A 22,384-nucleotide genomic window follows, 5' to 3' on the forward strand; every position below is an offset into this window, starting at 1 on the left:
ATTTTGATCTACAATTTTTATTACATTTTAAAAATAAATTATATATTCTGGAAAAATACTAATATAATTAAAATATTTATTTTTATAATTACCTTTCCATATCAAAAAATTATAAAATATGTTCTTAGACAAATAAAATAAAAGCCCCTAAGTTTTTATGACCTACAAAGGATCCAAGATCCAATCTGAATTTAAAAAAACCTTAATTATATGTATTGAATTAAACAGTGTCTCCTATGAAAGCGTCGGTGACCGACATCACACCAAGGTGCTATTGTTCATGTTTATATTTATAAAATAAGTTACTGCAAAGTATAGGGATGGAAATGTAAAATTGAAGTTATATTTCCTCTAAAATGGATATTTCCATGCAATTAGAGTGAGGGAGGGAGCTCGATTGAGAATTTTTAAATATCGAGTGTGAATGTAAAATTTTCCAATAAGAAGGGCTCGATGGAGCCATTTGCCATGGCATGTGCTCACTGCTCGCTTTAATAAATGGAATGGACCATCACTAATCTCGCTATAAGAGGAAGAATAATAAAAAATAATAATAATAAAAAATAATGATTAATTAGATTGGATAACGTTGAGCTTGGGACGATCGATCTGGTTCCATGGAAATTTTTCACCGACCATCAGGATAAATCAAGAAGCGCACGTGGCGATCAGTCTAGAAGCCTAGCATCCTTTGATTACGTCCTCTATTTGGAAAAAAAATTTCTATAAATACATCATAATTAAGATTCAAACGATAAATATCTAGACAATCTAGATCTCTTACCATTACACCAGGGCACTATAAGAGGAAGAACAAGGACCTTGTACTCTTTGTCTTTTGTTTCATCTATCTACACGATCATAATTTATTATATTTTTGAATATATAAAATATAATTATGATAATGTTGACGATATTTTATACTATCGGCAAGTGGAGATCACAAGTTACGAGTGTGTGATATTGAATAACAAATATGACCCAAGCAGATGGTGCAAGTGTAAAATTTATTTTTTAAAAAAATGTGGAGGATGGATGGCAAAGAGAACTTTACAATTGAGTAAATTATAATTACTCGTAGATACTACAACTCGTCCAAATATCTAAATTAACCCAACGCGATAAATAGGCTCACGAACCGGGCTCATTTAAGTTGAGAATGGACAATTTTTAAAATATTAAAGGTATTGCTTAAAAATATGTAAAAATTAGGAGTGAAAGGAAACTTTCCCTCTGTTTTAAATTTTTTGTTTCTTTCTTCCTTTTTCATTTTACTTTATTATTATTTATTATTTTCTTGTCGGTCGCCGGCGGCTCTCGGGTTCTCACCCGCGTGCTCGGAATCGATCGGCTGAGTAGGGTTTTCCTCTTACGATTTCCACCTCCACCGCCGGAGTCGGGTCCATTTCACCGAGATTGAGAGCTGAACTGCGTCGCCGAGGCTTCGAATCGCGCGTTTTCCAGAAGGAGGTGGCGGCGGCGAGTGACGCTGATGATTTTTGGATCTCGCTCAGATGACGATGATCTGGAACTTGGCTTGAGCGAGATGTTCTTGAGCCGGCCGGCGGTGGGGGCCTCGGTCTGCGCCTGCTTCAGTTCGCGTTTGGAGTCGCTCCGCTTGGCGTCATGGTCTCCACCAACGATTTCTCCTCCGTTATTGCCTTCTGGTAACTAGCCCTTCCATTGATTTCTGTCAAGCTTCTTAAATTTTTAGTGAAATTAGTCGCCCTCATCCCTGCTTAATATTGCACACCAATCATATTTTGCTCCGCTTCACAATTGCATCGGCCATTGGTTATTTTGCTGAATGGAGTACATGATTGTCTGAAAAAGAATCTTGAAATGGAGTTCTAGTTCTTGATCCGAATAGTGATTACTGGAATAAACAGGAAAGTACTCAATCTCAAACTCAGGGAGGAGAGTAGTCCGGTTGAGAGTGTAATTCTACCTTACAAGAGAACAGATCATACATACAAGGTGATCTTTTTTTTTTTTTTTTTGGCCCCTAATCATTTACATTAAGTGTGTGGTTTCTGATGATGTTGTAGATGATGATAAGACGAACTGTGTTTTCTGTTTTTATTGAATACGACAACCTTCTCAATGAGCAGGGAAAACCTTTTCCATTGACCCATGGTCATTGTACACACATGAACACTAACCTTTCTCCTTCATTCATAATACAAGAATTTATTTCCTAACAAGTAAATTATGTTGATCAATTATTTGGTTTTCAGAAAAAGAACAGGAAAAAAATAATTCCTTAATCATGTGGTCGCAGAGTACCAAATCTACTCTTCGGTCGGTGGATCGACCCAGCGGCCGTGGTCCTTTATGAGCTGGATTAGAGCATCAGTTGCTCCCTCCATTGCGATGCCTCTCTTCAGCACAGTCTGATACAAAAATAAGAAGAAAGAAACATGATATGAGTTTTAGTCAGTCATTCCTAAACAGCATCAACAATGGCCAAGGAAAGTGAATTGAAAGGTAACAGCAAGCTTTGCATGTTTCTTCCTCTTTTTCCTTAAATTTGTTTGAACTAGTTTAGTTGGATAGCTGTAATTTCACAAAGCAAAGCAGTTTGGATGTGATGATATTGTGGAGAAGACAGGTATTACCTTCCCAACATAAAGATCGATCTTCCCTGGAGCACCACCAACATAACCAAAATCTGCATCAGCCATCTCTCCTGGTCCATTCACAATGCAACCCATGATCGCAATCTGCAAAGAAGTTGATGGAGTGTCAGTTCTGAAAATGTCTAATTGGAATGGTTGAACAAACAATGCCAGCAGTGGGAATGGAGTTTACCGAAACACCAGGAAGATGTGAAGTCTTTGTCCTGATCTCAGCGCTTATATCTTGAAGATCAAAGAGTGTCCGTCCACAAGATGGGCAAGAGACGTACTCCTGAAATATATTGCAGGAATAGATGAGAAATTACGAAATATGAAAATAAACTTTTCGCATTGCAATTCAAAGTAATAGAAGGTTTGTGTGGATTGCTTACAGTCTTTGTGTTGCGCATTCTGCAGCCTTGAAGCAAGTTAAAGGATGTATTCCTTAGGAACTCAAACTCCTGCTCAGGAGCCTCAAGTAGGATACCATCTCCAAGCCCATCGACTAAAAGAGAACCAGCATTGCTCCCAGCCGTGATCACCAGATCGTCTCTGTCAATTGCAGAACAACAATGTGAATGAACAGATATTTTCCGCTTACAACCTTCAATAGGTTGTTATCAAGATTGCAATCTCACCCGTCGATCCCTTTAGGAAATTGGATATGGTGGATAACGGGGAAGTTAAGTGAACTTTCTTCTAGATACTCAAACAACCTGATAGCAGTAAAGAAATTTGGATTCATGTCAAAGGATGTACTATTCGTCTTGATAATTTATAGTCGCTAGCATCACTTACCTCCTTGCTGCATGAACTCGGCTGAGCTTCTCTTCGCTCAATGGAACATCATGTAGTAACATTGTGATATTATCAACATTCTTGATGATGTCTAGCTCCTCATATGGTTCATCCCCGCGAATAGTTACAGCTAACCGAGTATCTAGAAAACAAGCACATCTTTGAATTAGAACAGCATTGTGACAAAGAAGCATGGAATTGAATGATAAAATATGTCACCTCTTGGCAAAAGCTTGTGAGCACCAGTTGAAAGTTCGTCGAGGTTTACAAGGACAATTGCATTAGGAAGTGGTTTCTCCAGCTGCTCGGATAACGGAACTATGACACCCATGCTTATATCGATCAACCTTTTGAGAGCCAACCTCTAATCAAAGGTAACAAACATGAGTTAGTCCCACAAGATCTTAATCATTTATCATATTCACATTTCGAGAAAGCAAATTTTTAGCAATTGAGTGTTGAAAAATATGCAACTTAAATCTTCAAGTTCTAATGTCTAACAATTTTTTGGAAGACAACTTACAGCTTCAACATCATCTAGAGGAGGAAGTTCTCTCAAAAGAATAGAGTCCACAGTTGCCAGGTCCTGAAAATCTCAAAAGGTTAAGGTGATTCTTTGGACTAGTTTCAAGCATAGCATTTGCAATTCAGAATCACAAACCTTGAAAGGCATTCCAACCACAAGCTTTGCAGCAAGAGACTTGTAAAGAAGCTCCGGAGTCTGACAAAAGAAATTAGCAACGCGTGACGAACGGCAAAATAGATGCAAATATAACAAATGGGGTTGTTAGATGTTCATGATATTAAGAGATGACAATGATAAACCAAACTAAGCATTGAATCTGCATGATGCTAATATGTGGTGTGAAGGTGGAGTGATGAGTATTCAGCTCATGGTTCAAACTTTGACGGATCAGGAAAACTGGAGACTAATTCAATTCATCAAGTTGTGTTTTTCAAAACCACAAGAAATCACTCAGAATTGTCGGGGCCAAGCGTAGACTGAATTTGACGATGCCGACATTGCCATTCATTTTCTTAATATTACCAAGTGCAACACTACTGTATAAGGTATCCGATTGGCTATCTACCTTGAGCAGGTCCAAGGACACTGGCATAAGAACAGAACCATCACGATGAAGAACTCCACGGTAATCCACTTCTTCACCCTATCAAAAGAAGTGGCAAATTTCAGAAACTTTTCTATGGATGTCGATGCAATGAACCAAAGACATAATACTAATAAAAGATTGCTAACCTCTATCTGCACTGGAAGTTGACCTGTTCTTCGCTGGAAGTCAAAATACCTTCTATGTTTCTCCTCAAAAGGTGCCTAAACATTTTTGGGAGTCACAAAGTTAGTTTTGAGCACAAAAACCATTAGACAATTGCGCTTAGTTGGAATGACACATACAGTTCCTTTCTGAAGATTTGAAGCTTGCATTCCAAGGTTAGCCAACCGCTTACAAGGATCAATCTCTTTCTCCGGTGGTTCTGTCAAAGACACCCTGATTGTATCGCCCAAACCATCCTGTTGAGCAATGCAACCGATGTTAGAGCATATTAGCTTCACAAAATACGCAGGCATTCTGGAAAATAAAGGACTTTGAAAATTACAGACCTGAAGAAGTGTGCCAATACCGATTGCGGATTTCATCCTTCCATCTTCTCCCTCTCCAGCTTCAGTAACTCCTAAGTGGAGAGGATAATCCCAACCTTGAGCATACATCTCAGTAACAAGCAACCGATAGGCTTGAACCATGATAACTGGGTTACTCGCTTTCATTGAGAATACAAAATTATGGAAGTCTAGCTTCCGGCATATCCTTGCAAATTCAAAGGCCGATTCAACCTATTGCAGAAATATAAAGTTTTTCAGCATAGATTTGTTTGAAGAACCATGTTCGATGTGTAGCTTATGAACAAGAATACTGACCATTCCTCTTGGAGAATCTCCATAGTAGCTCATGATTCGATCAGAAAGACTTCCATGGTTTGTCCCAATTCGGATTGCTCGTCCATATTGCTTGCATTTCTCAACCAATGGAGTGAAGACCTGACCAGGTAGATGAACATTTGATGAACTTCACAGGATAGTAGGGTTCAGTAATCTCAGAAGGATTTCACGAGAAATTCATAAGTTTCAACTTTGAATCAGATTCAAATGGGACTATAAGTGGCAATTATCTGAACCTTTTCGATGTGCTCAAGCTCTTTTTGATATTCATCATCACTATACTCTAACTGCTCAAACTGTGCTCGCCTATCAGCTGTAAAGAAAGTGTTTCAGTATCAATTCAAAGTCAACAGTAACTTTCTTCTTCAAAGTAAAAACACAATAACTGACCAAAATTTCCAGGATTGACTCGAATCTTGTCGAAACATTCAGCTACCCTCATCGCAATTGCAGGTGCGAAATGAATGTCCGCCACAAGAGGAATATTATAACTGGGTTCAACGGAAATGAGAATGAATATGCTAATACGAGAAGGTTTTCTGAAGTTTCTACATTTGCCACGTGAAGCAGCAAAGTTAAAAATACGAGACCTACTTGTTTTGGACGAGTTTGTTCTTAATTTCAAAACAAGAATCCGATTCTTTCCTCCCTTGAACTGTTATTCGAACTAAATCAGCTCCTCTATCTGCAATTCTCATTACCTGGCAAGAGAACATACTTAGTTTCAGAAACACTGTACACAGAATAGCATCTAGTCAAAAGGCTTAATCTCTCAATTTTGCAGCTTTGGGTCTCAGCAAAACATGTCCGAGTCATAAATGGTTCGACCCGTTTATAAACAGGTCATATATGTTGAAAATATTGATCGGTTTGGATTAAACAGTTCGTAGGTCAATGAGGCACGATGATTTTTTATCACTAGAGATGTTTATCGCATTAACACTATTTCGCATTGCATGGGAAGGTGCTAATTTCCGCTAAAACGAAAATGCACAAACTCCCTAGAACATCAGTGAAACAAGCTAAAGGATAAAGAAATCTAAAACCTATCGTTATTCCTTCGATTGTCAGTTTGAACTATCTACAGATAAACTTATCCTTAGAAAAGTTATGATCAGTAAACTGTAAGCAAACCTCCTCGACGGTCTTGTCAACATCTTTGGTATCGGAAGTGGTCATCGTCTGAACTCGAATGGGATGCTCGCTGCCAAGGGCCACAGTCCCTACCATCACGGTCCGAGTCTTTCTCCTGACAGTCTTGTGTATGGATTCACAATACTTCCGCCTGGGAACTAGATTAGATAAAAAAGAAAAGAAAAGTTCAAACTTTTTTCCGACTAAGCATTTTAACCGACATGTTTACACATCAGAGATGGATAATAGGTAATATTACTTATGGTAGCTAACAATCATCGAGCACTTTGCAATTCAATTCATAGATAGAACAGAAGGAATGAACTCACTGGAAAACAGCACAAATGAAACAATGGCGTTCCATGTATCGTTAAGACTTACGATCGACTAATAGAAGCAGGGATCATATTTGTACCTAGGAGAGGACTTCCTTCTGAGGCAGGTTCCAGCTCCACAATGTCAGAGCCAGATTTTGAAGAATTTTTTATCACAGAAACAATTCGTCTCCGAGTCTTCATTCTTTGTTGCTCAGGGGCAAAACCAATCCTTGTGAAGTCTACACTCTTCGCAAGGCCAAGGCTGCGAGTCACACCGGCCATGGATGAAGGAACTGTTCCAGTGGCCATGATCTTTTTTCCCACTTCAAACCTGTGAGGAGAATTCTATTAGTTATGTCGATAGAATTCGATGAGCAATGAGCTAACATAACATAAGCAAAGATTGAGCAATCTCTATAAATGCAAATGCTTTAGCAATCCAAAGAGCAAAACAAGTGAAGAAGAAGAAGAAGACGACGAAGAAGAAGAGAAGGAAACGCACCTCACCAATTCCAAGGAAGAAGGAAGCTTTTGGTGCGCTTGAGTTGCAGTTGGGTCGATTGTGGCGATCGCCGCATGTTTATCACACAGACGCCGTAGGGATTCTGGCGTGAGGCGCATTGGCGTTGACCGGAGAAAAACCATGCAGGTCAACCCATCAGTCAACGCCGCCCTCGCAGCAGCAGCCTGGTTACGGGACCTGCGTCCCGTGACTCACGTTGGATTGATCCAGCACGCGAAGTTTGACCCGCAACAGCAGTGGGATCCTCTGATCTGATGAAGCGAAGTGGCGTAGCTCTTCCGGCAACCGAAATAAAGAAATTGAATCGTGACGTCGGCAGAGAGCGACGGCCGGGAGTAGGATATACCCCGACGTTTGTCTTCTCCGATCCCTCCGAAATAGCTGGAACAGCGCTGGAGCTGCTCGAGACATGCGGCCGTTGCTGACGCTCAGTTCCACCGGTGCGGCTGCCGGGACTCCGGCATCAGCGTAGAGCAGAGCAAGTGTTCGACGTAAGTACTGAATGAAGATCTCAATTAGTATGCACCATCTTCTTCATCGATATCCATACTACAAAACTACCTATAATTGGTCGTACATATTTGCCATGAAAAATGTTTTGATTTTGTTGAAAAATAAATCATTTATATTTATTTTCTTGGTGGAGTCTTGAATCTACTCTTCAGCTTGTGGATCAACCCAGCGGCCATGGTCCTTTATCAGCTGAATTAGAGCATCAGTTGCATCCTCCATTGCAATACCTCTCTTCACCACATTCTGCCACACAAAAATCATAAACATCTTGGAGATTTTAGTCTAAGAAATTGCGTAAAGTTATGGAGAGGCGATGATGAGATTTCAGGAAAGCAAGAAAGTGAAAGAACTGAGATGTTACCTTTCCAACATAAAGATCAATCTTCCCCGGTGCGCCGCCGACGTATCCGAAGTCTGCATCGGCCATCTCTCCTGGTCCATTCACTATGCAACCCATGATGGCAATCTGCAAAGGAGTCAAGGAGAGTAGAGGATTTGCCAAAGCATCTAATTGGACTGGTAGTGCAATTCCAGAACCAGGAAGAGTTAAGGACTTTACCGACACACCGGGAAGATGTGAAGTCTTTGACCTGATCTCAGCACTGACATCTTGGAGATCAAAGAGTGTCCTTCCACAAGACGGGCAGGACACATACTCCTGAAACATAGTTTGCGAAATTCAAATCACAATGCAAAGTAATCGTTGATATGTATGTATCGCTTACAGTTTTCGTGTTGCGCATTCTGCAACCTTGAAGCAAGTTGAAGGATGTGTTCCTTAGGAACTCGAATTCCTGATCAGGAGCCTCGAGTAGTATACCATCTCCAAGCCCATCAACTAAAAGAGAACCAGCATTGCTCCCAGCAGTAATCACAAGATCATCTCTGTCAAATGGAGGAGCAGCAGAATGAGAAATAGGTAACAATTACAAGTTCCAAAAATCACTCTACTATCGTCGAAGTCGCAATTTAACCTATCAATTCCTTTAGGAAATTGGATGTGGTGGATAACAGGAAAGTTGAGAGAATTTTCTTCTAGATACTCAAACAACCTGAAATGAAAAAGAAAATTGCAAGACTGTCAAATTGTTGTGAAGCTAGATGGCTATTTCTATATTATGAACATTTACCTCCTTGCTGCATGAACTCTGCTGAGCTTATCTTCACTTAATGGAAGATCATGTAGCAACATTGTGATATCACTGACATTCTTGATGATATCTAATTCCTCATAAGGTTCATCACCACGTATGGTTACAGCTAATCGAGTGCCTACAAAAAAGTACATCAGAAAGTTAAGAACAGCCTTGAATGAAAGAAGCAAAAAGAGTTTATTGATGACATCCATATGTTACCTTCTGGCAAAAGCTTGTGAGCGCCAGTTGAAAGTTCATTGAGGTTCACAAGGACAATTGCATTAGGAAGCGGTTTCGTCAACTGTATGGATAATGGAACTACAACACCCATGCTTATATCGATCAATCTTTTGAGAGCTAACCTCTGACAAAGTTAAGGAATATGAGTCAGACCACTAGATCCTCAAAGACTTGAGAACACACACAAAATCAACTAACTGAGAGCTTACAGATTCAGCATCTTCAAAAGGAGGAAGATCTCTAAGAAGAATAGAGTCCACTGTCGCCAGATCCTGGAAATCACCAAAAGTTCAGCACAGTCCTTGTAGGTGTTCTGAGTGAACTTCAAGCATGTAAGTCGCAGTTGATAACTACAAACCTTGAAAGGCATTCCAACCACAAGCTTTGCTGCGAGAGACTTGTAAAAAAGTTCTGGTGTCTGTTGAAAGAAAATTGCAACATGAGATAAAGGAAAAGGTAGATGCAGTATGCAAATAAAATAGACAATGCATGAGATACTAATTTAGTATTTGCCAAATTCTCAGATCATTAGATTAGCATAATCATCAATGTAGGTGTTCTCTGAAACTTGGAATCGACATAGTTTCTGAAAATAGTCAGAAGCAAATTCAGGATCCAAGTAGGCAAAGTATGCTGGTGCAACAGTAGTATAGAAAATATACAACCATACATAAGTGTATGGAAGTGGCATTTATTATCTACCTTCAGCATATCCAACGACACTGACATAAGAACAGAACCATCACGATGAAGAACGCCTCGGTAGTCCACTTCCTCGCCCTATACAAAGTGGCAAATTCAGAAAGCTTTCTTCACATGTTGATGTAACGAACTGAGTAGAAGTTCTAACCTCTTTCTGTACTGGAAGTTGACCAGTTCTACGTTGAAAGTCAAAATATCGTCTATGTTTTTCCTCAAAAGGAACCTAGTTTAAATTTTGTGCAGTAGAAGTTAGGTTTCAAAGGCAAAGGTCCATAAGAACAGTTAGACATGACATAATATAATGATTGCTCTAGCAGTTAGCTTTTAACCAAGGACTGGTGGAAAATGATAGATGGAAATAGCCATACAGTTCCCTTTTGAAGATTTGAAGCTTGCATGCCAAGGTTAGCCAACTTTTTACAAGGGTCAATCTCTTTCTCTGGTGGTTCAGTCAGGGACACCCTGATTGTATCACCCAAACCATCCTGTTGAAAAATAAAGGAAAGATGTCCAAGAACATAACTTCACTATCAATACAAAAATGCATTGTAAGTAACTTTATTTGATCAAGTATAACTCTTCCATTTGAACTCTGAACTTATATTCCTAAATTATTCAAGCAAAAAAAATCGACAAAAGAATGAATGTTTTCCACTAAACAAAGCAGGAATTATGCTTCTTTGTGTGTGTGTGTGGGTGGGTGGGTGGGTGTGGTAGCAAGTCCATTAATTGTATTGTTGGAACAAATCTGCATCTATAATTAGATTATTTTCTTTATCTTTCTTTACAATTTCACTAGGATATGATTGAATTCATATTCAACAGCTATGACAGAGCAATTGGCTGAGCGAAGCATCTCTTCTTAGGGTCCACAACTCGACAATGATTTAGGCTATCCATTTAGCCAAACCAAAACCTCACTTGAAATATAGTTTGAATTCTTCATTGTGGAACATAAAGATTTATCCAAAAGTGGTTGGTTGAAAGAAGGAACCTGAAGAAGAGTCCCAATACCAATTGCAGATTTCATCCTCCCATCCTCTCCTTCTCCAGCTTCAGTAACCCCTAAGTGCAGGGGATAATCCCAACCTTGAACATACATCTCTGCCACTAGCAAACGATAAGCTTGAACCATGATGACTGGGTTACTTGATTTCATTGAGAAGACAAAATTATGGAAGTCAAGCTTCCGGCATATCCTTGCAAACTCAAAGGCAGACTCAACCTGTTGCAAAAACAGAAAGTCATTCAATTTTTAGCTTCTTCTAGAAAAATAGTCAATTTGAAGCTTACAAACTAAAGTACCAACCATTCCTCTTGGAGAATCTCCATAGTAGCTCATTATACGATCAGAAAGACTTCCATGATTTGTCCCAATTCGCATTGCTCGACCATACTTCTTGCATTTCTCAACCAATGGACTGAAGACCTGAGATGGAAGATGAACAAAAGATGAAGTAAATATTGGGTAATATGTCTGATACATGGGCACTATAAAACAAGAAAAACAATAAAATATTGCAGTAAGAAATAGAATCACTAAATGAAGTGGGAGTCTCATAAAGTCCTCTAAAAATGGTGATGTAAAGGGTTTCAAGTTCTCAGATAGTTTTATGATACACAATGCAGAATACGATTAAAAAAAATCAACTTTGATCTAGATTCCAAATATAATTATTCAATTTGTTCCTAGAAGTAAATCCATTGCTGGATAATAAAGGAAAATATTTAATTTGCAATCTCACTAATGAACTTTTAGTTATTCAAAAAGCAGGAAAAAATTGGGCAAACTAATTCTCACAACCTGCTCAATATGCTCAAGCTCCTTTTGATATTCTTCATCAGTATACTCTAACTGCTCGAATTGGGCTCGCCTATCAGCTGCAGAAAATTGTTTTAGCTACACTGTTGCATTGGTGGCAATTTATTCTTCTAGATGTAAGTTAACTGACCAAAATTTCCTGGGTTGACTCGAATCTTGTCAAAACACTCAGCTACTCTAAGTGCAACTGCTGGTGCAAAATGAATGTCCGCAACAATAGGGATGTTGTAACTGGATTCATGGGAAAGACGATCATTATACAAATAACAGAAGGATTTTTTTAATGCTATGCAATTGCCACAATTGTGGAAAAGAATAAAAAATGCAGGACCTACTTTTTCTGGACAAGTTTGTCCTTAATCTCAAAGCAAGCATCTGCTTCTTTCTTCCCTTGAACTGTTATCCGAACTAAATCTGCACCTGTATCTGCAATTCTCATTACCTGGCAAATGCCATGTAATTAAGAGAAAGAAATGCATCTACTGGAGAGCATTAAGAGAAAGAAATTAAGGATTGATATAGAAACTGATGAGATAATAAACATGAATTTTATTATATGAAAAATGATAAACTGTTGACATCATCATTTTCATGATTACAAGATAAGAAATTATGCACACATATAAGATAAATGGGATACTTTCACTCTCTTTTGGTCAGTTCAAGATTAAAGAGGCATGAGAATAAATAATGTCTGAAGATTGCTAGCTCTAGTTGGACCAACTGTACCTTTTAGGTTAATTGAAAGATTTTTAAAAAATGGAAAATACATGAAATGCTAATTATAGTGGCAAGCCTTGATGAAGAAGATAAAAGAGAAAACAAACTAAAAGCTATCTCCATTCAATCAACTTTCAGCTCAAATAATCTATTGATAAGCTTAGACTAGAAATTTAAGCATTCCAGATAGGACTCAGTGTTAATCAATAGCAAAGTTTGGTCTTAGACTTAAGCAGACCTCCTCAACAGTCTTGTCCACATCCTTGGTATCTGAAGTGGTCATAGTTTGAACTCGTATGGGGTGCTCACTGCCTAAAGCCACATTCCCTATCATCACAGTACGAGTCTTTCTCCTTACAGTCTTGTAAATCGATTCACAATACTTCTGCCTGGGAACTAGAGAGACGGAAAACAGGAGTTAGTTCCATTAATAATCAGCAATTGATTTACAATTCATTTATAAAATCAATTATTCAACCAAAGTTATAGATTATCAATGAACGAAAGAATCCATTCCTAAACCAAAATCGGAACCAAATGCTAGGCTGCATTCACACAAACATGAAAATGGTCTCCATTTATCGAGTTGCAAGGGTACCGGATTTGATCAGTGTATGTAAGATCAGGACTTATGATGGATAATTGGCAATATGGACGAGAGCCCAATCATCTAAAGGCTAGGAGAATCATATTATACCTAGGAGTGGACTTCCTTCTGATGTAGGCTCCAACTCCACAATGTCTGAGCTAGATTTGGAGGAATTCCTAATCATAGACACATTTCTTCTCCGAGGCATCAAATTTTGATTCTCAGGCAGACCAACAATCCTGGCAAAGTCTACGCTCTTTGCAAAATAGAAGTGGCGATCCCTAGTCCACAGACCAGCCATTGATGAAGGAACTGTCCCGGTAGCCATGATCCTCAACGCCTTCTCTGTGGAAATGAAATCGTATTGACACCTTTTTGCTTTCTGCGTTCAATTACATCAGATGGAAAACAGTCCACAAGTCACTTCAAAAAGGAACACAAAGTGCTGATTTTAGTCTCACAAACTAATTGCACATCAACGACCACTTATGAAAAGTACTGGAAAAAAAACACAAATCCAGCGCCCAAAAGATTTTACAGATGAAAACTACAGCCAAAATTATCGTTGGAAATAAAACTGGCAGTTTCTTAATCACACGGTCTTAATTTTATGAAGTTCAAGTTCTAGAGAAATACTCCACTTCAGGTCAAAAATCGAAAGCAAATCAGGGAACTCGCCGAAAAAAAAAATGTTAAAATGTTAATCGAAAATCCAAACACCTAAGCTTCCAACGAGCGTTTAGAAAGCTAAAGGTGAAATTATTGTTAGAAATGAAGCTCAACAACTACGCAGCGACGGGGAATTACTTTTCACCCAAACAAACATAACTTTCCCGTCAAAAATCGAAGCGAAATCAAAGCACTCGCCAAAAAATGCAAAATCTTTTTTTCAAATCCGAACACCTAGTCTTCGACCGAGCCTAAATCTCTTAGATCAACGAGTTCCAAACTAGCTACTTCCAAAATCACAGCTCAATCCCGGAGAAAAGGAAGACGTATAAGAGGCGATGGATCCAGAGGCGCTTCTCACCGACTCCAAAGGAGAAGGATCGCGCTACGGTGAGTAGTCCAGGACCAAGGAGCTTCCTCCTCGCCCTCTTCCTCCTTCCTTGCGCCGCTCGGCCGCAGGTGCCAGTGCACTCAGCGAGTCGGTTTTCGCCCCAACCGCCTTATCAACCAACCAAACTCACAAATAATTCTTTTTTTTTATATATTTATTAAACCAAAAAAAAAAAAATCACCCTTCTCCTACATTTATTTTTCCATTTTGGTCCCATTTTTCTGCACAATAAAATACATTCACAAAATTTTAAATTATTACCAATTTTTTTTCTAAAATTAAGTGAATAATTATTTTTTAAAAAAGAATATTTTGACTATTTTAAAATTTTAAAAGAATAGGTGAATTAAAAACGTGATGTGTCAAGAATATTCTATGCGGATGCTCATTGCAGAATGCCACAAATTATTGTTTTTTCTCCTGTGGACTAAAATGATTTTAAATGATTTTTTAAAAATACTTCTAGGCAGAAAATAATTTTAAATTCACAGAGTTCTCTGGACAAAATTTGGTTGATTATTAGAGACAGAGCCGGTTGATAGGATCTCTGGGTGTTTGAATAATTAAATATATATATATTATAATAAAATAATATATATTATTGTTAATTATTTTTATTTATAACCTACTATAATTAAACCAAATGTTTATTACGATTAAATGAAATTATTATATAAAAAAATTGATAAATTAGACTCGTTGGACTAGTCTCACGAGCAACTAAGAAGTCTAGTCTCTTTTGATTGTGTATCCCATTTAGAAAAAAAAAATCATATAAATTCATCATATTTAGGGATAAAACCATGAATATCCAGTTGACAACTTGGATACCCTACGCATCATAGCCCGAGGGCTAAATGAAGTTATTATATGGTAGCACAAATGGTGGAATCCACCATCCAACGGCTCCATACGGTGGGTCCCATAGAATTTTTTCACCGATTACCAAAGTAAATCGGGAAGCGCTCAAGGAAAGCGACCCAGAAGCCCAACATCTTTTGATTGCACGTCCCATTTGGAGGAAAAATTCTCGTAAATTTACCATAGTCGGGGATAAACTACGGATACTTGGATGACAACCTAAATACTCTGCCGTCGTACCATAGCCCCGGGGCTAAATGAAGTTATTATATGATAGCAAAATATGGAATCTGTCATCTCAGCGACCCCACATGGTCGATTTTACGACCATCTATGAGGAGGTAAATCAGGAAATTATAGTTGGCAGCACGGAGGTTGACTTTTTTTCCCTCGATTTTGTTGAAATTTGAACTCTTATCTTATAGTAGCAATTCTAGTCTGTATTAGTCAACTCAACCTTATCTGAGGGCTAAATGAAGTTATTATAGCTAAATATGGAAATGGTTGTTCTAGTTAATTTTTAAAAAACATACCTTTTTAAAAAAGGCGCATTAAACTAAATAAATGAATAAGTTTGATAAAATATATATTAAATTTATTAAATATCCATGAATAAAAATTATAAATCATATTTGTTAATAAATTATAAATAGATAAAGAAATTCTTGAAATAATGAAACAAACTTTTAATACCAAACTTACTAACCAAATAAAAAATTTTAAATAATCAAACCATTTCAAATTAAGAGATTGATAACAAGAACTAAATCAAGATAAGCTCAAACCAACTTCAAACTCATAGAAAAAAAAATCAGATACAACCATATCAATAACTTAATTCATTTTAGACTCAACATAGTTTAATTATTTTATCAAATAAGCATAAATAACACACACTTTAAATTGACTAGACTCATTTACACCTGAAATTTACAACAATTTAGTAAATATAAGAAAATCCATTTCCCATGATTTACATTTTAAAAAAAATTATAGTTCAAAATTTTGATATAATAGGATGATAATATAAATTTTAAATCAATAAAACTTTAATTCATACTCAAGTGTTATTGATATACAGCTTTTTGCGGAGTGGCTTAAGTAAATTTACCCATGTGTTACTTGAAAAGTTCAAAGCTAAGCGCATAGATATATCAATTATTACCTACAATGTTCAGCCCCTTGTCCTTAACTACTGACTACTGTAACTAATTTCCAATTTTAATAATGGAGGAGTGCCAAGTCTAATCATCAAAAGTATAAATAAATACGGTAGGAGAAATTTTCAATATTAGAATTTAGGATTTAGGATTTAGAGTTTAGGGTTTAGGATCTTTCTCCTTTCAATATTTACATAAAGGAGTTGAAGTAAATAAAATTTTACATGCAGGAAGTGGAAATAAAATTTTTTATGAGTGAGAATTGCATGTAAAATTTAAGTTGTAATTGAAGATTTTTCTATACTTTACTCATAAAATAATTATTGATATTAGAGGATTTAATTTTGGATTATGATGATTTAATGATAGAAATGAATCCAGTTGTCCTTAGGATCCCTAGACATACATACATTTCAAAAAATAATAATATCTATAGAAAAGATTTGGAATGTTTTAAAGGCTCTAAATCATTAAGCAATTTATTCAAATATTAATGGTTAAGATAACAATCAATTTATTTTTCCACATTTATCATATTTATTTAGAAATAAGCATATCTAATATTTCTAACCTAGCCATCAACAAACAAAAAAACATAACAAATTTTATCCAAATTAACAATAATTTAAAAGACATTGATAATTTATAAAATAAAATAATTTATAAAGTTTGACTAAATATGACAACTAACGAATTTGCAAATCAATCCCTAGGGCCATCTCCTATACTCTGTACAATACAATAACTATGAAAAATGTGATTAAAAAAAGAATGTAAATTTCATCATCACTTTGAAAATTTTCAATACAAATTATGCACTCTTCGGTTAATTCATTTGACTCATTTTCTATGTATATGAATACAAGAAATATCTCAATTATAGGTTATTGTAGCCTTGTTGATGATGATATATTTGTTGTTGTGTCGTTGCATTTGAAAATGTAGTTTGAAATTCATTATACAATCGAATGCACAGTCAACGCAATCGATAGTATATATAGGGGTGGGGAAAATATTAAAAAAATTTATATTCACACGTACCATACAGAAATCTACCGAATTATATCAAAAGTTTACTATACCGAAAATTTTGATATCATATCAGTATGAAATTTAATAGTTTGATATTCGATATACCGTAACGATACCAAAATTTGAGTGTAGCAGTATAGAATTTATAACATACCAAAATTTCAGTATACTGAAGTTTTGGTACACCCAAATTTTAATATGCTATCAATATAATTTTAATTTTTGATACGGTAAATGATATGAGATTTCAGTACTGATATAACATATCAAACTAGTTCTAACCACACATAAGCTATATATTGTTATAACCATAATTACTACAATAACTATAATATAGGTTAAAATAGAATAATGTTTGTTTATGTTTCCAAGATGAACAAAAACAACAATAAAATAAAATTAAAGAACACAAAAAAATATATCATAATTACTAAATGCATGAAAAAAGATAATAAGTTATTTTAATACTATGATCATATTTTAAAATAACATTAAACCTGAAAATTTTCTCATCTTTATCAAAGTTATTTTTAAGATAACTGCAGTTTATATCACTTCCTAGTTAAAGAAAAGAATAAATAATATTAAATTTATTTAGAAAATTAAACCAATCTAATTATTGGATTCAAAACAATTATAACAATTTCGTATCAGAAATTGATAAGCATTTTAACTATAAAAACAAAATAAGATACCTATGTAATCCTAATCCCATAGACCTCTTAGTCGTCGTTAGCTGACGGTGCAACCACGAGTAACCTTGTGATTGCGTGTGGCATGTACTAGAGCTAGTTCAATATGGTATACCGATATTGAAATTTCATATCATATTTTGTACCGAATATTTTGATATACAGAAGAATCATATTGATACTTTACTAAAATTTCGGTAAACCAAAATTTCGATATATCGATTTTCAATAAGGTATCAATTGTATACCATTTACACTCAAATTTCGGTATTGATACGGTATACCAAATATTACACTAAAATGTTTAGTAGATCGGGTTTTCCTTTTTCAAATTTAAGCATGAACATTATAGACTAGATTAGCAAAATGTCACAAGAGGAGGTATGTTGATGAACCAATATCAAATAATAATGACATCAATTTTTTCATTAGATACCTTGTACTGAAAATTTAGATTATTTTCTTTACAATTCCACTAGGATATGATTGAATTCATATTCAACAGCTATGATAGAGCAATTGGCTAAGACAAGCATATCTTCTTATGGTCCACAACTCGACCACGATTTAGGCTATCCATTTAGTCAAACCAAGACCTCACATGATGTATAGTTTATATTCTTCATTGTGGAGCATAAAGATTTCCTGAAGAAGGGTCCCAATACCAATTGCAGATTTCATCCTCCCATCCTCTCCTTCTCCAACTTCAGTGACCCCTAAGTGCAGAGGATAATTCCAACCTCCAACATACATCTCTGCCACTAGCAAACGATATGCTTGAACCATGATGATTGGGTTACTTGCTTTCATTGAGAAGATAAAATTATGGAAGTCAAGCTTCTGGCATATCCTAGCAAACTCAAAGGCTGACTCAACTTGTTGCAAAAACAAAAAAGTCATTCAGTTTTTAGCTTCTTCTAGAACAATAGTCAAGTTGAAGCTTACAAACAAAAGTACCAACCATTCCTCTTGGATAATCTCCATAATAGCTCATTATATGATCAGGAAGACTTCCATGATTTGTCTCAAGCATTGACCATACTTCTTGCATTTCTCAACCAATGGACCGAAGACCTGAGATGGAAGATGAACAAAAGATGAAGTAAAGCGTGCATTTCTCAACCAATGGACCGAAGCCAAATGATATATTCTTCCAAGATGAATCATTGATGATTTAAACTGAAATTACCTCAACTTTCAAATGTTGAAACTTAATCCAACAAATTTGAATCTGCTACTGCTGAGAAGTTGAGCTTTGAATCTGATTTTTGTATCTCTGAAACTCTTTGGTTGTTTAAATTTTTTACACTCTTGATGAATTCGAATTTCTGAAATGGATTTCTAGAGTTCTTGAATTCAGATAGAAAAAAAAGGAAGTACTCTTGATTTCCATGTGTTAACCCAATGTTCTTAGTTTATATGTGCTCCTATGAAGAAAAAACATCATTTGGATTTCTATGTTTTTGATATCGAGACTAAATTCTAAACAAATTCTGAATTTGCTGTAGTGCAATAAGGCGGTACAAAAGAGGCTGCAGCTGGACAATTTAATGGTTGCACTAATGGAAAATTGAAACATATTTCATACAACAATAATATGTAACATCACTCACAAAGTTTATGTGATCACCTTTATATACCATCAATACATATTACATCCAAATTCAGATGTCATCATAACATATCGCAAGCATCTTATAATAATAATAATAATAATAACTAAATTTTACCAACTTAATAATAATTTATAAATCACTAATAAACTATAAAATAAAGGGAAAAGTTAACTAAATATGCCAACTAAATAACTAAATATAACAACTCAGTAATATCTACAAACTTTCTTCTACATTGTGGACATATTCTATACTATCAAAGCCAAGAGTCAATACAATCAATATCAAAACTATGATTACAAGAAAGAGTGTGAAATTCTTGACCATTTTGAAAGTCTTCAATACAAATTATACACTCTTTGATAATTCATCCGACTGATCTTCTTTGTAAATAGATATAAAAAATATTTGTATCTCATATTGTTATAGTCCCGTTGAACAAGGTAGATTTGCAACTGCTACATTTGGAGTTGTAGCTTGAGGTGCATTATGTGATCAAATGCACTTCTAAAATAATGTCCCTATTACACTGAGTAAAAGTACAATGCAAGTAGCACCTCCAATAATGAATAATAATGGAAAATACTTAATTCATGGTCAAACAATAACCTGCCAGAAATTATAAGGCAATAAATAACTAGAAAAAACTACAAATTAAAATTAATATATAAGAATATATAAAAAATTATAACATTTAAAAAATTACTAGCATATAACAATAAAAAAAATAACAAGATGATTAACTATAACATGCAATTTTTAAATAGCATCTAACATAGAAAGTTCGTCATCTAAATTATCTTTAAAAATACCTGTAATTTTAATATGTTAAATAAAAGAATAACTAATATAAATTTATAACTAATAGACTTTATAACATACCGAATATTCAGTATATCAAAATTTTGAAACACTATCGATATGATTTTAGTTTTCAATACAGTATATGGTATATTTAATAGTTGCACTACTAGGAAGTTGAGACATATTTCATACAACGATAGTATGCAACATCACTCACAAAGTTTATATGATCACCTTTATTTACCATAAATAAATATCACATCTAAAATCAGAAGCCATCCATACAAATCACATGAATCTTATTATAATAATAATAATAATAATAATAACCAAAATTTTCCAACTTAATAAAAATTTATAAATCACTGAAAACTATAAAATAAAAGGGTTTACAAAGTTAACTAAATATGACAACTAAATAACTAAATATAATCATTAAGTAATATCTACAAACTCTCTTTTACATAGTGGAGATATTCTATGCTCTTTAAGCCAAGAGTCAAAACAATCAATATCAAAACTATGATTACAAAAAAGATTAAAATTCTTGACCATTTTGAAAGTCTTCAATACAAATTATATACTCTTCAGGTAATTCATCCGACTGATTTTTTGTGTAAATAGATATAGGAAACATCTGGATCTCATATTGTTGTAGCTAGCCTCGTTGAATAAGATAGATTTGCGACTCCTACATTTGGAGTTGTAACATGAGGTGAATTATGGGATTGAATGCACCTCTAAATAATGTCGTTATCATCCTGAGTAAAAGTACTATGCAAATAGCACCTTCAATAATGGGTAATAATGAAATATAGTTCCAAAAACTACAAAATCCGACAATAAATGTTTAGAAGAAACTACAAAATAAAATTAATGAATAAGAATATATAAAAAATTATAACATTTAGAAAATTAGTAGCATATAACAATTAAATAAATAACAAGACGATTAACTATAACATGCAATTTTTAAATAACATCTAACATGCAAAATTCATCATCCAAATTATCTTTAAAAGTACTTGTAATTTTTAATATGTTAAATAAAAGAATAACCAATATAAATTTATAACTAATAGAATGTATAACATACCAAAGTTTCAAAATACTAAGGGTGTGTTTGGTACGCGTATTTTTCATTTTTGTTCTGAGAAAAACAAGCGTTTTCTGAAAAACGCGCATTTTCTAAAAAACGCGCATTTTCTAGAAAACAGAAAATGACTTTTTATCATTCATTGTTTTTTTAGAAAACGCTATCTATTTTTTTAGAAAACATACACGAAAAATGCAAACCAAACACCATTTTTCAGAAAACGCGCGTTTTTCAAAAAATAGAAACGGAAAATGCGCGTACCAAACACACCCTAAAGTTTCGGTATACCAAAATTTTGATACACTATCGATATAATTTTAGTTTTCGATATGGTATACAATACACGTAGGCTACGTTTGGTTGGGTGTAATGTAATCTAACTTGTAATGTAATGTAATGTAATCTTGATTACATTACTACGTTTGATAATGTAATATATGTAATCTTTGATTACAAGGGTGATTACATTCTTTTGTTTGGTGTCCATTATTTTTTATAAGGAATATAATTCGTATTATTATAATGACAAAAATATCCTGCGACCTCTACCGACGGCCGTCGCACCTCTGTCGAAGCTTGCGGCAACCGGCGACCTTCGCAGCCGGCAACCATTGTCCGTCGCCGCCCTCGTCGGCAATCGGCGGCCCGCCAGCAATCGAAGGCCGCCGCCGACAACCGGCGATGGCGACGTCCGGCGGCAGGTGGGCGGCGGCGGCGGCGGCAGGTGGGCGGCGGCGGCGGCGGCAGGTGGGCGGCGGCGGCAGGTGGGCGGCGGCGGCGGCGGCAGCCGGCGGGCGGGCGGCGGCCGATGGGTGGCGACGGGCGATGGTCGGTGGCGATGGGCGACGGCCGGCCATGGACTAGGGGTATATTCGGCATTTAAATTTTGGTTAAATTGTGACCTCGTAATGTAATCGGATTACATAGTATTTACTTTGTAATCCAGATTACAAAACTTCACCCTTTTTTGTAATCCAGATTATATTGCATTACA

The 22,384-nt window shown here is 35.6% G+C and overlaps 2 protein-coding genes and 1 long non-coding RNA gene across 6 annotated transcripts; 1 reads left to right on the forward strand and 2 right to left on the reverse strand.

Moving 5' to 3' along the window:
* Positions 1-1,251: 1,251 nt before the first annotated feature.
* LOC121982387 lies at positions 1,252-6,149 on the forward strand. The gene is made up of 4 exons (XR_006112090.1): positions 1,252-1,667; positions 2,282-2,487; positions 3,036-3,790; positions 3,942-6,149. It is a non-coding gene; the product is annotated as an uncharacterized LOC121982387 (long non-coding RNA).
* On the reverse strand, positions 2,105-7,469 carry LOC121982384 (4-hydroxy-3-methylbut-2-en-1-yl diphosphate synthase (ferredoxin), chloroplastic-like). Of its 2 annotated transcripts, none has more exons than XM_042535410.1 (20): positions 7,327-7,469; positions 6,923-7,155; positions 6,508-6,665; positions 5,968-6,074; positions 5,764-5,864; positions 5,610-5,686; positions 5,353-5,472; positions 5,038-5,268; positions 4,831-4,947; positions 4,675-4,749; positions 4,508-4,585; positions 4,078-4,137; positions 3,940-4,002; positions 3,636-3,780; positions 3,417-3,558; positions 3,257-3,334; positions 3,011-3,170; positions 2,812-2,910; positions 2,619-2,723; positions 2,105-2,393 (listed from the first exon to the last, which is right to left on the reverse strand). In XM_042535410.1, exons 1-20 carry the CDS (start codon positions 7,467-7,469, stop codon positions 2,292-2,294), a joined length of 2,394 nt encoding a protein of 797 aa, XP_042391344.1. In that variant the 3' UTR covers positions 2,105-2,291. The 2 variants fall into 2 exon arrangements, with proteins under 2 accessions (XP_042391344.1, XP_042391345.1); XM_042535411.1 differs by having other exon boundaries at positions 7,332-7,461.
* A 374-nt stretch (positions 7,470-7,843) lies between these two features.
* On the reverse strand, positions 7,844-14,256 carry LOC121982386 (4-hydroxy-3-methylbut-2-en-1-yl diphosphate synthase (ferredoxin), chloroplastic-like). 3 transcript variants are annotated; one of them, XM_042535414.1, is made up of 20 exons: positions 14,100-14,256; positions 13,178-13,451; positions 12,719-12,876; positions 12,096-12,202; positions 11,891-11,991; positions 11,743-11,819; positions 11,248-11,367; positions 10,933-11,163; positions 10,307-10,423; positions 10,087-10,161; positions 9,939-10,016; positions 9,595-9,654; positions 9,446-9,508; positions 9,216-9,360; positions 8,991-9,132; positions 8,835-8,912; positions 8,586-8,745; positions 8,420-8,518; positions 8,222-8,326; positions 7,844-8,103 (listed from the first exon to the last, which is right to left on the reverse strand). In XM_042535414.1, the coding sequence occupies exons 2-20, from the start codon at positions 13,395-13,397 to the stop codon at positions 8,002-8,004; spliced, it is 2,238 nt and encodes a 745-aa protein (XP_042391348.1). In that variant the 5' UTR covers positions 13,398-13,451; positions 14,100-14,256; the 3' UTR covers positions 7,844-8,001. The 3 variants fall into 3 exon arrangements, with proteins under 3 accessions (XP_042391348.1, XP_042391346.1, XP_042391347.1); XM_042535412.1 differs by having other exon boundaries at positions 7,844-8,518; XM_042535413.1 differs by having other exon boundaries at positions 7,844-8,518; positions 13,178-13,414; positions 14,100-14,252.
* Positions 14,257-22,384: the final 8,128 nt, after the last annotated feature.

This window comes from Zingiber officinale, chromosome 5A (assembly GCF_018446385.1).
Source record: "Zingiber officinale cultivar Zhangliang chromosome 5A, Zo_v1.1, whole genome shotgun sequence".
Lineage (NCBI taxonomy): Eukaryota > Viridiplantae > Streptophyta > Magnoliopsida > Zingiberales > Zingiberaceae > Zingiber > Zingiber officinale.

Bases quoted from the DNA above. Each gene is read 5' to 3' on its own strand.
- LOC121982384 (XM_042535410.1), bottom strand. From the start codon at position 7,469: ATGGTTTTTCTCCGGTCAACGCCAATGCGCCTCACGCCAGAATCCCTA. The intron at 5,687-5,763 runs GTCAGTTATTGT...CTTTCTTTACAG, and splicing joins AGTCAATCCTGGAAATTTTG to CTGATAGGCGAGCACAGTTT. The intron at 4,948-5,037 runs GTCTGTAATTTT...ATTGCTCAACAG, and splicing joins GTATTGGCACACTTCTTCAG to GATGGTTTGGGCGATACAAT.
- LOC121982386 (XM_042535412.1), bottom strand. From the start codon at position 13,397: ATGGCTACCGGGACAGTTCCTTCATCAATGGCTGGTCTGTGGACTAGG. The intron at 11,992-12,095 runs GTAGGTCCTGCA...CCATGAATCCAG, and splicing joins GACAAACTTGTCCAGAAAAA to TTACAACATCCCTATTGTTG. The intron at 10,424-10,932 runs GTTCCTTCTTTC...ATTTTTCAACAG, and splicing joins GTATTGGGACTCTTCTTCAG to GATGGTTTGGGTGATACAAT.